Below are 17212 nucleotides of genomic sequence, written 5' to 3'. Positions count from 1 at the left end.
GACCTAGGTTAGACCGGATCTCACCATTTTTCACGTGATCAAGTTGAGTCTTTTGGAGGGCAGTTCTAAGAAATTTCATTTCACAGGCTTCAATCCTACTAAAATCCTTTGATGTTAGTGTGCAGGTTTCCAGAGAATATGTAAGGATGGGAATGAAATATTGCATTGCATATTGCATTATATGATAAAGCGATACCCTTAACCCTTTTCTGTGCGGGATCAAGTATGAAGTGAGACGAATCTTCGTAGCAAGTATTTACAACCGTGTGCCCTTCCTGACGTCAACCTAATCAGAGGAATTAATGAGACAAAATGAATGAAGTGATATGAGTAACTAAAACTGATTATATTTACTTTATATGTAGGCCTAAGAGTCGTGTTCATTTACTGTCTTTTTACATTTTGAACCACTGCCTTCCAACGAAAATAGCCAGTATAACTCAAATACATTCATCAGATTGTTAAAGAATAGTGTAGAATGTTTACATGTATCATTTACAGCTCTTTATAGCCTAGAAGCCACGTGTTCTTACTGCATATATTGCATATTGGAGCCCCCCCTACATTCTTTGGCTGAAAAAAAGTCTACTAAGCGAGTAAATACTGTATTTATAATGGCAGAAAAAATGGATTTTGTAAAAATCTCTCAACTCCTTGCGTTCCAGTCATTTCTTCATCTTCTGGGTATAAACACCCAAAATACGTGCCAGTTGGCACATCAAATAATTTTGTATATGAATATATACATACATAAAAATCTTTAGCACATTCTGATTGGATAAATAATAATCGTATGGCTACAGCGCGCAGGCATTTTTATTTGATACCATTTAGGCTACATGTTATAATTTTCATGTTTTGGTCCGTATTGAAATGTACAATGAAGTCAAATAAATATTAAAATTTATTTATTCCACCTATTCAATACATAAATAGAGATTTTAATTAAGAAATTAAATCTTGAATAAAATTACACGGACATGTTTCGCCCTTTAATTAAGGGCATCTTCAGCCTTAATCTCAATCTGAAAGGTAATTAATCAGGTACCTGTTTGTATTAAAATTACATATGAATGTGAGGATGATGTTGGAAATGTGCTTCAAATGGTGAGCAAATGGTTAACAATAGCTATGATATTCTCAAAATGAAGCCTTAATAAAGTCTTAAAAAACAAATAGTCGTAAATTTATACACTTTCTTGAAAGTCCTTGTTTAAAAATTGGCAACAAATTGTATACTGGTAATTTTATAAGAACGTAAATTGTTACGTTAAACCTTGTAAAGTGGCGTCCTGTGGAGGTTGAGGGCGTTAGAATAATGATAAAAGAAAAAAATGTAGTTGATAATTCCAAATGGAGTATTAAAACACATTAAAGTTAGTAAAGAGACGTTACCGTTGCTCACTTCAAGTGAAGTTTATAATAAAATTGTTACGTTGGAACAAGTAAAGCGGGGCCTTGTGATGGTTGAGGGTGTTAGATAAAATTATCGGGTTTTGAACAGTTCAAGCGTCAGGACAATGATGAAGAATGTAGTTAATAACTCCGAGTGGAGTTTAAACACAATTTTTAAAAATAGTAAAGAGACGCTTCTGCTGCTTAGAACAAGTGGGGTTTATAATAATATAAAAATGGTTAGACTGTTGTCACTCTCGTGCGAAGAGATAAAACTGTAGTCTTCTAAAAGCATGAGTGAAGAAGCACTCTTCTTCACATTTTTAAAAAAAATCATTATTCTAATGCCGAACCCAGGGCCGCCGGGTGATAGGCAGACGCATTACCTGCGACACCGCGGGGCCGGACAACTTTAATATTTCTTTTCACCAGTCAACGGGGATTAATAATCGGCAGCGCAAGAAAGCTCGCTAGCGTGGGTAGTGGACGTAGTGAGAAATCGATATGGATGATCGATCGTGTTCAATTTAAATCTAGCCTTCAGAAACATACTACTTAAAAATGCCTGTTGTACACCATCACATTTTTCTTTCGGTTCAATACTTCACAAGGAAAATTTCAAATCTTGTCATAGAATGTTCAACACTGCTGAAGGTTTGACAAGATATGAAAAGATCTGGCAAGGTTTGATAGAATTTTGTTTTAATGTGGAGGAAAGTCAACCAGCAGTTGTGGTTCTTGGACTAGGAGTGTAATATATTCTTAAAAGGAAGAGAAATGCGCAGTAAGGCATAATTTACATGGAAAAAAGATTGCGATATTCTTCTACATAAGTTTTGTAATGTATTTACTGCCTTAATATCATTTGCAGAGGTTATGTTATATTGCATTTACGCACATGATTTGAATAAAAAATGATAGCATTGCAATGAAAATTCATATCTTATTGCACAAAAACATATTAGGAATTCAATAATAATATTGATCATGTTATCTGATTCCAATACTGGGCGAATTAGCTACTAATAATAATATGCGAAGATCGTCATAAATCAAACATTGCGGATGGTGTTTACTAACAGGTTATCATCTATATATATAAAATAAAGAGTTTTGTCTGTACATTGCTCAAAATTTGAAAATAATGGTATTTCTGTATCAGTCATGTCCATAGTAACAAGGAAATGCATTTTTTAATTTTCCGTAATTTCTGTCTATCTGTCTGTATGTATGTATGTACACGCATCACGAGAAAATGGCTGAAGAGAATTTAATGAAAATCGGTATGTAAAGTCCGGGAATAAGTCGCTACAATCTAGGTTATAAATAATCTTTTTCACACTGAGAGAAATGGTAGTTTAGGGGAAGGCCTAAAATTTAATTCTCAAATATTTATATTATTAGTGGTCCTATCTTAATGAAAACCGGTATGTAAAGTTCTAAAATAAGTTGGTAAAATATAAACTATAAATAATCTTATTCACTCTGAAAGAAATGGTAGTTTAGAGGAAGGCCCAAAATTTAATTCTCGAATATTTGTGTTATTAGTGGTCTTATGGACAATTACTATATAAATAAAGTTACATAGTATTAAATTTCCGATCATTTATGTCTTATACATTTTGACCGTATCGGCTATGATAACGGAGATATTCATGAATATGGATTATTGTTGCTAAGATCGTATCAGCGCCGTCACAAGAAAATGGGTAAACAGAATTTAATGAAAATCGGTATGGGGATTAAGGAACTACTGTCTACGCTATAATTAATTTTATAAGACGGCCTTATATTACAGAGTCGAAAGAAAACTGAATGTGAAGGATTACAATACAATTGATCAACAATAACATTACATTGACCATTGTTTGTTGTGATTTGCTTTGTGTCTCTGTTGCCATTCATCTTGCATGGATGGGATTACTGCTGTATACCGATTTTTTTTAAATTTGCTCTACGTCGCGACGACACAGATAGGACTCATGGCGACGATGGGATACGAAAGGGCTAGGAGTGGGAAGGAAGCAGCCCCTACGTTAATTATGTTACAGCCCCAGCATTTTCCTGGTGTGAAAATTGGAGACCACGGAAAACTATCTTCAGGGCTGTCGACAGTGGAGTTCGAACTCACTACCTCACGGATCCAAGCTCACAACTATGCGCCCCTAACTGCACAGCCAACTCACCCGGTCGTACCGAGTATAACAGCCTGCCTGAAAATTGGCGGGAAGTAGCTGGGTAGTTAGAGATAAACTTCTGATACTACTGATACGTAACAAACTGGTTCATCATAGCATTCGAGCTATTCAATTCCTACTCTGAGGCACTGATTGGAATGAGCAGTGTGCATATTTAACGGAATAATGGCAGAGAAGCGTTCACGGCTGTCTGCGGTCTGGTCATTGCAGCACTGGAACTTTGGATTGTTAGATTGGCACCGTAATACTGTTCTTTAAAAGTGAGAAAATGTGCAGTTTATTAATTTGATCATTTTATATAACATTGCTTTTAATCACTACATTCCTTCTGACGACTTCAGGTAAGAAAACCACAAAGGCAGTCTTTCTGAGAATCCCGTAGCGAAGCACGGGTACATCAGCTAGTACGGTAATAAATATAAAAGCTATCCACTTCCTTGAGAAATTTCTCTCCTATCTTCTCATACGCTTCCGCTTTATTCATTTTATTGTGGTTCTCTACGGAGCTCTCTGAATAAAGGCAGAGACGTGCTTCATACTTTAGCAGTTAATACACACGCAACATCTCCCGGTCATGAAGCCATTTTTGTTGTTTACAGTCCTACATATCCCAGCATGCCTGGCGACTTAGCGTGCGCCGTTAATACTCGAATTACAATGTCTTTGTCAGAGTCTTTAATCAACAGGACATGAATCGAGTTTCAACACACAACTTTTTATAATACAATATAAAACACACCAGCACAATTCTCAAGGGACCAGTTCCCAAAACTGGCAAAAAGTGCAGCGAGTGAAAATGTTTCACCGTGCAAAATGAAAGTTAAAACTATTCTAGGCTATATTACATTTGCAATTTAAGTTTCCATTAACAACACTAACTTTGAATACAGTAGTTACCTTACAGAGGCTTCAGGAAGGAGTCCAAAGTCGCTTTGCTTCAGTCTTGTGCCGGCAATGGTATTCCTTATCACAAAATTCTCCACTCGCTGGATAGCCACCAAATTGTCTAGTGACGTGTCATTTACTGCATAAAATGTTTTTAAAACATCTAAAGCACTCAAGACTGCAGTCTGTGTTGGTACGTCTGTGATGTCCCTGCCCTCCTCACTCTCACTGGATTCATCTCTGAGTTAGTAGGCTTAACGAGTTCAAGAATTTCACTCTCATTCAGATCCCCGCACACAGGCACACCTTCGTCAGCTTTTACATAATCGTCAAATTGACAGGTGACTTCCAGCTGAGAAGAGACACGATTCCGGCTATCTGGCACTTCGAGATGAGGAAGTTCCTCCTCAATAATTTCACTTTCTGTTTCATTTTGTCGGAACCCAGCGTGTCTGAAAAATGCAGAAATTGCAGCAGGAGATATGGTTTCCAATGATACTGCGATACCTCGGATAGCTTCCAGTACATTCCATTTCAGTTCTTGTTTTACCTCAAGCCTATGCATCAATCAGTTAACCAGTATGCTACGACAACGGTGTTTAAGGAGTTTAAACATGCCCTGATTAAGTGGTTGTAGCACACTGGTACAATTTGGTGGTAGGAATACCAATTCAATATTCCGTAGCTCAATATTTGGATGAGCGGGTCAATAGTCTATACAAAGAACGACTTTTGTATTCTTTGATCCCATTCTCAAATAAAATTCCCGAAGCCACTGCTTAAAAAGCACTGATGTCATCCATGCTTTCGTGTTCGCTTAATACGTGCACGGAATGTTACACACACCTTTAAATGCTCGCGGGTTAGCTGAATTGCCGATAATAAATGGTTTCAGTTTATCAGTTGCAGCACAAAAGAACAGTTAATCGTTCTTTGCTGCGTTTTCCACCTTTGCATGGGTCGCCCTTCACCGCAAGAGTCCTTTGGGGTAATAAATTATAGAGAAGTGCACCTTCATCAGCGTTGTAGGTATCTTTGGACTCGTACCTTTTAAGAATTTCATGGAGAATTGGAAGCCAGTCATTGACGGCTTTTCCGTACACTTCCCAATTAACCTTTTATTGTGTGAAGCGAAATGCCACGTTTGGCTTTAAAGCGGTTTAACCATCCATCGCTGCACTAGAAGTCTGAAATACTTAGTCTGTGAGCCAAGTCTTATGCCTTAGATTTTAACACGGGCCCTGAAGTAGGAACTCCTGCAGCTCGTTTCTGGGTAAACCACTCACAAAGGGCAGCTTCAAGGTCAGGATGGTCCACACTACCCAGTTTCTTACTCCCGCTTGGGATGCTACCTTTTAAAACGACGTCTTTGATTTTTTACTTATTTTTAAGGATAGTAAATAGAGTCGAAGATCTTAAATTATACTGCCTGCCTATTTCACTTCTGCTCACACTGCTTTTCTCACAAGCCTGCACAATTTCATATTTTGTAGCCAAATCTAATGATTTTCATTTCCCACTAGACATTGTAATGTGTTAAGTCACAGCAGAACGAACTGGATTTGTTTTATTACCAATACTGTAATGGGAGATCTAAATGCTCAAGTTGGATCAGACAGGCTTGGATATGAAAATGTATTAGGTCCACATGGTTATGGAGACAGGAACCCAGAAGGAGAAAGTCTTCTAGATCTATGTGTAAGGAATGGCTTGAGAATAAACAACAGTTGGTTTCAGAAGCAGCTAAGTCATAAACTAACCAGATACAGTTGGAATGGAGATACTAAAACTCTGATAGATTATTTTATATCAGACAATGAAGCAAGAAAGACCATATGTGATGTCAGAGTTATACCACGTGAAATCCTGGACAGTGACCACAGACTTCTCCTCGCAACAATAAAGCACATTGAAATTTATAGACCTCAGAAATACAGGAAACCAAAAATCAAGACATGGGAGCTAAAGAAGGCAGAGAAACAAGTTGAATACACAAAAAAAAGTGACCAATAAATTACCATCAGATGCATTACAAGAAGGCAACATTGAGTGGACTAGATTCAAAGAAAGCATTGTCGGAGCTGCAGTAGAAGTTTGTGGTAAAACTAATAGCAAAATGAAGGCAAAAGAAACTCCTTGGTGGAACGATCGGGTGAAGATTGCTGTGAAAGCAAAAAATGAAACAAGGAAAGCCAGAGACATATTTATTTATTCACGAAGCACAAGATACAGCTACACTGAGCAAATTTCACTTGCACTGTCAACAGACTATTTAACAAACGTAAACTTTCATAATAAAATATAACAAACATAACAAAATATAACAAGATCAGGTACACATCCTACTAATAACTGTCCAAATCGAAAACCATGAGAATGTCCATGTTCATAGCCAAGTCGTCGTGGGTCAAGATAATCCCTTCACATCAACTTATCTTTAAGATACTATTTACACACCTCTCGAATACACTTTTATTTGATGCTATATCAAGCTCTTGTCTCCTATTAATATTGTTAAAGAGTGTTGGGAGGCGGATTAGGATAGATCGTTGAAGTATTGAGTGCTGAGTGTGGGGAATGTGGAGAAGGTCTTCGGTTCTGGTGGAGCGGGAAGGAACGCGGAGAGAGAAGAGAGAAACAAGATGTTCCGAGCGGTAATGTCCATTTAAGATCTCGTGGAGGAAACTCAGGTCAGCTACCTGTCGCCTGATGTGCAGCGGTGACACATTCATTGCCATTAATACCTGCTGCGTAGACAGATTTCTGAGCTTGGGGTTTCCGTTCCTTACAATTGCAGCTAAGAAGGACACTGCTCTGTCTAACTGCTTAGTATTGGAGGGGGCGGCTGTTGTCCAAATCGGAGAGCAGTAGTTTAAGAGAGGTTGAACGATTGTGAGGAAGAAGTGACAAAGAGCAATGGGGTCAGAAATTTCTGTGAAGCGATAGAGAATGCCTAGTAATTTCATAGCCTTGGTTGTATATGTTTCTATATGGGTCTTAAATTGTAATTTTGTATCGAATATTACACCTAGGTCACGCTGTTGCGTAACAACGGTGATGGGCTTGTCGAGTAGGTAATATGTCGGTAGAGGGGATTTACGCAGTGTTATGGTCATGTGGCTGCATTTTTGTGGATTGGGGATAAGTTTCCAAGTACGGCACCAGTTCGAGAGGGCATTAAGTGAGGACTGTAGCAGAGCTGCATCTGCTGGATTCCTGATCTCCCTAAATATCTTGCAGTCGTCAGCAAAGAGTAGGGTATTCGCTGTTTCGCTGAGTTCGGACGGCAGATCGTCCATAAACAAAGAAAACAGCAAGGGGCCAAGAGTACTGCCTTGTGGGACACCGGAGGTGACTGGTAACCATGAGGATGAAGTGCCTGATATTACCACTGCCAACGGTTATGTAGGAAGCCAGCAAGAAGGGTCAGAAGACTGCCATGTATATTAAATCGTTCGGAGAGTTTATGGAGCAACAGGGTATGGTCAACAGAATTGAAAGCTTTCGAAATGTCTACATAGCAGATATCCAGCTGTGATTTAGCTGCAATGGCGTGTGATGCAAAGCTATGCAGAGTGGCCAGGTTTGTTAGACAAGAGCCACCTGGTAGGAAACCATGCTGCTTGGTTGAGATATACGGCAAAGTGAATGCGAGGAGACGCTGGTGTATAATTTTTTCAAAGATAAAGGATAGTGTGGGGAGAATAGAGATTGGTCGGTAAGATGAAACATTAAATTTGTTGCCAGATTTGAGAAGTGGAACAATATTTGCCTGTTTCCAGATAATAGGAAAATAGCCCGCGGCAAAACATCTGTTAAATAATTTAGAGAGAGGAACGCAAAGAGTGCGGCAGTATTTTTTAGGAAAAGAGGACCTATAGTGTCGGCACCGGTAGCTTTGTTGGTATGAAGAGTTTGAAGAAGGTTATGAAATGCAAAAAGGAAGTCAAAGGAACTAATCTAGAGTAAACAAACTGCAGCAGAAATACAGAGATCAGAAGCTACGAGTAAAGAAAATTGTGGCCGAAGAAAAACAGAAAGCTTGGACTGATTTCACAGATAAACTAGAGCAAGACAGCAAAGCTAATTCTAAACTACTTTACCGAACAATACAAAATATAAGAAGACACAATGAATATATAACAGCAATAGAGGAACCAGATGATAACATAGTTAGGGAGGAGACAGAAATAAGGAAGATCATGAAATCCTATTTTGATCATTTATACAACAGTACTGGGAAAGACTCCAATGATGTAACCACACAGGTTAGTTTAAGCTGCTATGATGAGCCTGACCAAGAGAGCCCGCCTACATGGAAGGAAGTAGGGACGGCCCTTAATAGTATATCCAAAGAAAGATCAACAGGATTTGATGAAGTCAGTGCAGATATGATTAAAGCAACTGGTGCAATAGGAGTACAGTGGCTTCATAGGGTAATTAATGCAATTTGGAAGGATAGGAAAGTCCCAGATGATTGGAAAAAGGGAATAATAATACCTCTCTTCAAAAAAGGAAGCCGGAAAAAATGTAGCAATTATAGAGGGATCACTTTATTGTCTCATGGTTTGAAAATATTTGAGAAAATACTTGAAAAAAGGCTAAGGAAAATAATACACCACAACTACAGGAAGAACAATATGGATTCAGAGAACACAGATCAACTACCGATCTCATATTTGCACTTAGAATTCTGTTAGAAAAGCATTGGGAGAAGGGCAAAGACTTAACACTAGTGTTTTTGGATCTCGAAAAAGCATTTGATAGTATTCCAAGGAAGACTATTTGGAAATGTTTAAGAAAGAAAAATGTACCCAAAGGGCTTATCCAGAAAGTTAAAATGCTTTACGAAGACTGCTGCAGTTGCGTACAGATAGGAAACGGTAATTCTGATTGGTTCCAAACCACTAAAGGAGTGCAACAAGGCAGTACCCTTTAACCCTTACTTTTTATCACTGTCATGGATGAAGTCATGAGAGAAATTAAGCAGAAGAACAACATGGACACCAATGCATTTGCATTTGCAGATGATGTAGTAATTTGGGGAAATACAGAGAAGGAAGAGCCTCCGTGGCTCAGACGGCAGCGCGTCGGCCTCTCACCGCTGGATACCGTGGTTCAAATCCCGGTCACTCCATGTGAGATTTGTGCTGGACAAAGCGGAGGCGGGACAGGTTTTCCTCCGGGTACTCCGGTTTTCCCTGTCATCTTTCATTCCAGCAACACTCTCCATTCTCATTTCATAGCATCTATCACTCATTAATGTAAATCACTTTGGGAGTGGCGACCCCATCGTAATAATAGCCTATATCTGATTCATTCATTACATCCCTGACCTGGTCAATGACTGGAAAGCAGGTTGTAGGTTTTCACAGGGAAGGAAGTCCAAGAGTGGCTGAACACCTGGAATGAACATTTGAAAGCACACGGATTAACAATAAATAAATCGAAAACTGTTACTGTGTCTGTCAACAGGCAGAAGAAGAAAGGAAAAATAATGCTGGAAGGTACACAGCTGGAAACAGTAGACCAATATAAATATCTTGGGTGCATCATTTCAAGTGATAACAGAATACAGCATGAGATTAACAACCGCATTCAAAAATCAGCTCAGTTTTACCATCAAGTTCGGAACCTCCTCTGGAACGAACAAGTTCCCTTAAGATCAAAGCAGATTCTATTCCAATCATACTTCACCCCCATAATAACATATGGCCTAGAAACCTGCACAACAACCCAACAAGTGGATAGCAAACTACAAGCCGTAGAAATGAAATTCCTACGAACTATAGTACAGAAGACAAAAAGGGACAGGGTAAGGAATGAAAGAATAAGGGAGGAAGCTGGTGTGTACCCATCCTTGAATGAAAAAGTGACAAGGGCCCGTTTGAAATGGTTTGGCCATGTCAAACGAATGGACAGTAGAAGGACAGCAAAACAATGGCTACATACAGTCGTGGACGGAAAACGACTGATAGGAAGACCTAGGAAGAGATGGCTGGACCAAGTGAAAGAGGACATAGGAACAAGAGGAGTCAGCTGGGATGTCGTCTTGAGGGAAGAGTGGTACAGTAAAACCTCGTTAATTCGAAGTCGTTGGGACTCAAAAATCGGACTTTGAATTACGTGATTTCGAATTAACCGCCAATTCGCAATTCAGAAGTACCAACCCTTGCCGCGTTACTAAATATTCTAAGGCCCGTTACTGGATGCAGTTAACCTTGATTCACAGTTTATACCATTCAAATGCTATGAAAAAAGAAATATTTCCAAAATTTATCCAAAAATGTGCATTTACAGTATTCAAATAATGCACACGGATTTCTCACTGGTAAACATAACCTCTCGCAACGAAAGAAAGAAAAAAAAAAGCACGATTCAAAGACGAGGAGAAATCTATGCTGGCTCCCATGTGCAAGTGCTTTATTAATTGGATTACTATACTGTATGCATTTTAGATGCCTTGTAATTACACAGAAAGTACCCGATGCCCTTAAAATCGAACTTTTCTATGACTATCCTTGTACGATTTCCCGCCATGGCACTTCTCTCGTACTTCAGAAATGTAAACACTTGCCGCGTCACAAAGTATTCTAAGACCCATTAATACATGCAATCACCTCTCGATTCACAGTTTAAACCTTTCAAATGCCATGGAAAAAAACTATTTCCGAAATGTATCCAACAAGGTGCATTTACAATGTTCAAATAATGCACTTGGATAAATCACTGACAAACATAACCTCACGCAACGAAAGAAAACAAAAAATCGCACAATTCAAAGACGAAAAAAAATTTTGCCGGTTCCCCTGTGCAAATGCATTATCTTTTTGGATTTCTGTACTGTTTGCATTTTTAGATGCTTTGTATTGGCATGGAAAGAGCCCGACGCCCTGAAAACGTAGCTTATGGAACTTTCCTATGACGTGGCGATAAAGTATCTCGCGCTCACGTGGATTTTCTCTTTGCTAAGACCCCCATCCCTCACCCTTGTACGATTTCCTGGCTGGCAATTTCTCCTTTAAAACCATAAGGCCGTTTGGGCTCGCATTGAAATAAAGCAATGCAGTTTTACCGGCAATGACAATATTGTTCGGTGCCTACGAATTTATTATATGAGCCACGATTTTTCGTCAACTGTCGGCATCGCCTGTGTTTGCGGATTCTGTTTTCCCGCACACTGCCTGTTGCGTGATATTACGGCGTTCTTTAAAAGGTTGAATACAAAAGAATTCCGATTTCATTCATCTTAGCAATCATGAAGCGCACTGTAGACGCACCGAAGTGAGTGTAAGTGCGGAAAGTACCCCTCCACGTTCCGGAACGCCTATTATGAAGCGGAGCGGATAAATTTCGAGTTGAAAGTACTCTTTAACATACTATTGTTTTAAAATGTAAAGGCAGTTTCGAATTAAAAGTCTGAATTTCGGTAATGGGGCCGACATTGTACTTCGAATTACGAATTATCCGTATTTCGAATTAAACAATTGAAAAAACATGCAAAACTGTATCTCATGTTTCCGGGAACGAGAGCTTCTTCGAATTAGGCGGGATTTTGAATTAACCGATTTTGAATTATCGAGGTTCTACTGTACATGGACAGACAGAAGTGGAGAGTGCTCGTAAACCACACCCGGGCAACTGGAGTGGAAAACTGATGATGATGATGATGATGACTGTTTTCAAAAGGAACGAAGACTCCCAAACACTACTTAGAAACAGCCTACAGTTTGAACTATGCTGTTCAAAGCACCAAACACTGGAGACAAACAGAAATTTAAATTAACACTACACATTACAGTCAGTTCGCTTTTAATATCACTAATAGGGCCTACATGACTTCTTTGCACGTTACGGAAAGAAACTCGACCTTTTAAATAAACAATAGCACAGTCTGTTCATACCTCACACAGAAAATAAGTTTAGACATGCGGACTAAGGAAATCACGACTTAAGCAAAAAAAAGAAGGGGTTTTACTCTGCGTACGACAGCAATAAATAAAAGCGTCAGATTCAGTCACATCATGAGGAACGACAATTTTTGACAGCAATAATAGCAGCTCAATAAAGAACTCTTCACTGTGACAATGCATAGCCATAACAGGTTGATCAACCCAAGAAATTTGCAACATCCAAAGGAAGTACTGCTTCGTGTGAATCTTGATACGAACGGGGGGTATAATGGTACCAATATAAATGGTCCGTTATTGGACATTATAATGGTACCAATAAAATAGTTTGCAAGAGACCCTGCTGCTGCAATTTTTGTCGATCATTTCGTGGAAGGTTTTATAATCTAAAACGATCACACTAATGTACAAATATTTATTGTACTTTAGTTCGTGGAATGTCGAGAGTTAGGCGGACAAAAATAAATCAATAGTGTTTTGCTAGCTACTTACTCTGAAGAGTATAATTATCAACAACGGAAAATAATCAGTGACATCCGAAAGAACTATCGCTTCATGTGAATGCTTGATATGAACGAGAGTATAAGGATGCCAATAAAATCCTTTGCAAGAAACCCGCTGCAATAATGTTTGTCGATCTTTTCGTGGAAGGTTTTATAATCTAACTGTGTAAAACAATCACAGTACCGGAATTTAGTTCATGGAATATTGAGAGTTACATGGAAAAAAATAATCTATAGTCTTTTTACTAGCTTTTTACGCTGATATATAGTAATACCGATAACGGTAAATAAAACATGTTAAAATCTCTCGCAATAATGGATGACTCAGTGAAAGGTTCTCATTGTAACCGAAGGCTATTGTACAGTTTAATATAGGAATTTTGAAGTGACATCTCGCAATATCCCGTACTCTCTGTAACGGACTTCAGGTTCCCTATGGGAATCAACATCTATATCATAATCTACTGTACAATTATGCATATATTGTTTGCCCTATTTTAAAAGCTTCTTCAGCACATTACTTGGACTCTTCAGATCAAAATTATAACTGTTATTCAATGACAATAATTCTGTGTGGCTATTGCTAGTCTGGTGCAGCCCTCTGAAGAGGGTGAATAGTGTTGGGGACAGCACAAATACCCAGTCCTCAAGCCAAAGGAACTAACCATCCAAAATGAAAATCCCTCAACCTGGCTATGAATTGAACCTCTAGCCCCGAGGATCAAGGTCCAAGACGTTGACCACTCAGCCATAGAGCCAGACAATTGAAAGATAACACAGTATATATATTGATATAGCTCATCATCATATATGAAACATTGTGTAATGAAAAGATATAAAAAATGTTGTGGTTGTCCGGTTTCGATTACAATGCGGTCGTGAAAATTCAATATTCATTGACTTGGCCCTCAACGGGCGACTTAAACGCACTCTACAGTGTGATGGCAGTAGTGTCAGACCTGCAGCCTAGATCCTTTCCCAACAGAACATAGCTCAATTGGTAGAGCAACCGACGCGAAATCGGGAGGTTGTGGATTTGGATACCACTGGTGTTCAGTTGGCCATTTTTGTTCTGTACTTAACATCTCTTTAACATGTACTAAATGTACGTAACAAGACCTAATAGGTTGAAAGTCGGTTTCTATTACAATGCAGTCGTGAAAATTCAATATTCATTAAAATTATTATTATTATTAAAAATGAAAGAAGGAAGCAGGAAGAAGGAAGCAGAAGGTCTGTCCATCCGTTCCTTATACAAATCTATACCGTTCAACCAACCTGAACCAAATATTGTATACTTATTTTTTAGGATTCTGTGGGTAACCCTGTCTACAAGAAATTCGAACAACCCTCTCCATTTCCTAGATTTAGGTCCTTCGACACATTAGCATAGATTAACAGAGGAAAATATTAAATTTGTCGTATAAAGACGAGACAAAAGCTCATTTTAAGCCTCACTACATAAAAAAGAAAACTCAGTATATCCCCACCGAAAACCAAGTTTTAAGGCCCCAAAACTAACCATTTTCAAGATATTGGCACCACTCTACCCTGCTGTAGGAATCGGATGAATAAATGATCGGCCATATCCATATCATTTTTGTGCTTAGCTGCAAGTGGCACATCCCCACTGAAGACTTGTAACTCCTTCAGAATTTCATGCAAAAATGACCTGGCAGCTTTAAAAAAATCATCCAATCGCTGTGCTATGCATGTATCGCAACAATCATAGCATGCCTTTCCATCTTGTGCATTAGCTTATAGTGTGACACTGAAGCTCTGAAAAACTGCAAGTAGAGCAATTCATTTGCACTTAACTGCAAGTGCACAAATACATGTTCCTCAAAAACTTTAGCTTACCCAACCTATATTTTTTTGTATCTATTTTACATCGCATTGACACAGAGAGGTCTTACAGCGACGATGGGATAGAAATAGGAACAAAGGGACCATGGCCTTAATTAAGATACAGCCCCAGCATTTTCCTGGTGTGAAAATGAGAAACCACGAAAAAACATCTTCAAAACTGCTGACCGTGGTGTTCAAACCCACTCTCTCCCAAATACAATCTCACAGCTGCATGAGCCAAACTGCGTAGCCATTTTGCTTACTACACACTATGTAGAGGCAGAATATTGAGAAGGTGCTATTCCTAGACAAACACAACCTATACAATCGCGATGGGTGGACACAGTTCTGACAGGTTTAAGCACAACGTTCTATAAATTAAAAAAGCTTCTGGTTTGAAGTCATTGCGCATTCAAAGCACTCACATGATCGAAAAAATAGCCTAATGTTAGTATACTTAACAACATTTTATATTCAATTAGACTGAAAGGTAAGATACTCACACTCTGCCACAAATGTCGCAACCATATTTGCCCTTCGGTCTATGAGTCTCCAGATGAACTTTCAAGTTCCCCTTCGTAGAGATCTTCTTCCCACAGATAGGGCACACAAACCGCATTGTTTCGCTCAATGCAGTATTTGTATGTAGAACACCACGTGATGAGTATACAGCAGATTGCCTACAAGATGACGATATTCTTTAGAATACACAGAGAAAAAAAGTATTATACTTTTAGCAATGAAAAAAAATCATCAAACAAACAAAAATACATATTTCCAACCAAGCTTAAAAGTAGTCTGCTCATCAACAGAAGAAACACAGACTGTATGGAAGACCAAGAACGAAAAGACTCTTAATATCCCATATATTTGATGTAAATTTCTACCTGATAAGTGTTGTATTTACGTCAAGCTCGTGCTGTAGTAACTCTACCTTTTGATCTAGAGAAAACTGTAATGTTAAGTTCATCATCATTTAACTACATCCTGTTGGCAGAGCACAGTGTAAGAGTACTCTCCATCTCTGCCAATCCAGTTAAATTTCTTCTTCTTCTTCTTGGACTGTGCACCATTCCACGTCTCTTCCTTTCAGGTCCGGCTTGATTTGGGAGATTCATCTCATCTTTTCCTCGATCGGTCTCTAGGTCTCCTGCCTTCCAGATCTTTTACAAACCATCCTACAACTCTATTTTGGCTCATTCTTTTTATGTGTAGCATGAAGGTATTGGAAATATATTAAGTTTTGAATTTATATCTGATGGAAGTGTAATTATTATTCTACACTACTTATAAAGGAATATTTTGTAAATTTAGAGTAAATATCTGAGCAAGTGTGTAATTATGTTACGGTACATGCAGAGAAATATTTTAAAGCAATTTTTCGTAAAATTCACTGTATCCCCATGATTACTTTTAATTATTATGTTATAATACTCTTAAATAATTGTTAATCCTCATCCATTTTTGTGGTTTTAATAAATTTATTTTCTATAATTTAATTTTGTTGTTATAGTATCATAAACAAACAGTGCTACCAGGATCTAATATGATAATGTATTCTGCAATAGCTGTGGAAAAGTAACACTATGTAACTAAACAGGGGGAAGAAAGAATATGTACCAATTTATTCAAGAGCACATCACAAGACAATTTTCAAAATGTAAATTGTGAAAATGTGTTTATTCACTGTCCACATTAATGAACCTGGTATTTTCTGAGTTTATGTCATGTGAAAGAGAGAAACTATAAGGAAACTTTACTTTTCCTGAAGACTATGCTACACTTTCTCACAACAGAAACTCGAGCATCCATCACTGTGACAGTTTTAATAATTCTGAAATGTTTGAATTCAACTCGTAATTTCTCTGCTGATCAAATGATACTCTTGTCTGCATGTTCTTATATTCCAAGTACTAGTTCATGTCACCAATTTTGCTCAAGTATTATGTTTCCTCGGCCATGAGCAAGGAAAAAGAAACTAATAAGGTCATCAAGGTAAGGAAGGGAGAGAATACATTAAAAGTTCAAGAGTAGAGAGAAAAACAGAAAGATTTAAATAATGGGTAGATGAAAAAATGGACCTAATTGTTTGGACTTTTTCTTTTTAAATGACATCAAGCACTGCTTCATACACCAATGAATACAGCAAACCATTGAATGAACAACCTAGTATCAAGATGGTACAAATTTAGAGAGCCAAGATAGAGATAGTAATGGATAGGAAAGAGAACTACCTAACCAGATCTTTAATAACTGCTGGCTGGCAACCATCTTCTACCCCCTCATTTTAGACTTAATTCTTTTTCTCTTCATCCTCTTCTGTCTTCTTTACCTTGATAAAGCAGAAGTACTGGATTTATCCACTCAATAAATAGTCCTTTTCTTCCTTCTAATTTTTATAAAAAATCTAGAATGTGTCTTTTATGCCAGGAAAAGACTGAAACGTAAAAATTAAACTTTAAAAAATAAGTAG

General features: G+C 38.1%; 1 protein-coding gene across 1 annotated transcript in view; it reads right to left on the bottom strand.

Annotated features, from left to right (window-relative positions):
• The window catches only part of LOC136882008 (zinc finger protein 628), a 62084-nt gene that overhangs the window by 20698 nt on the left and 24174 nt on the right, over nt 1-17212 (bottom strand). Inside the window, exon 5 of the mRNA XM_067154498.2 lies at nt 15243-15419. Coding sequence (XP_067010599.2) covers nt 15243-15419 — 177 coding nt within the window. The remainder of the gene's footprint in view (nt 1-15242; nt 15420-17212) is intronic.

The sequence above is a fragment of the Anabrus simplex genome, chromosome 10 (assembly GCF_040414725.1).
Source record: "Anabrus simplex isolate iqAnaSimp1 chromosome 10, ASM4041472v1, whole genome shotgun sequence".
Taxonomy (NCBI): Eukaryota; Metazoa; Arthropoda; class Insecta; order Orthoptera; family Tettigoniidae; genus Anabrus; species Anabrus simplex.
Note: the sequence above shows the minus strand (reverse complement) of the source record. Positions and strands in the feature narration are given on the sequence as shown.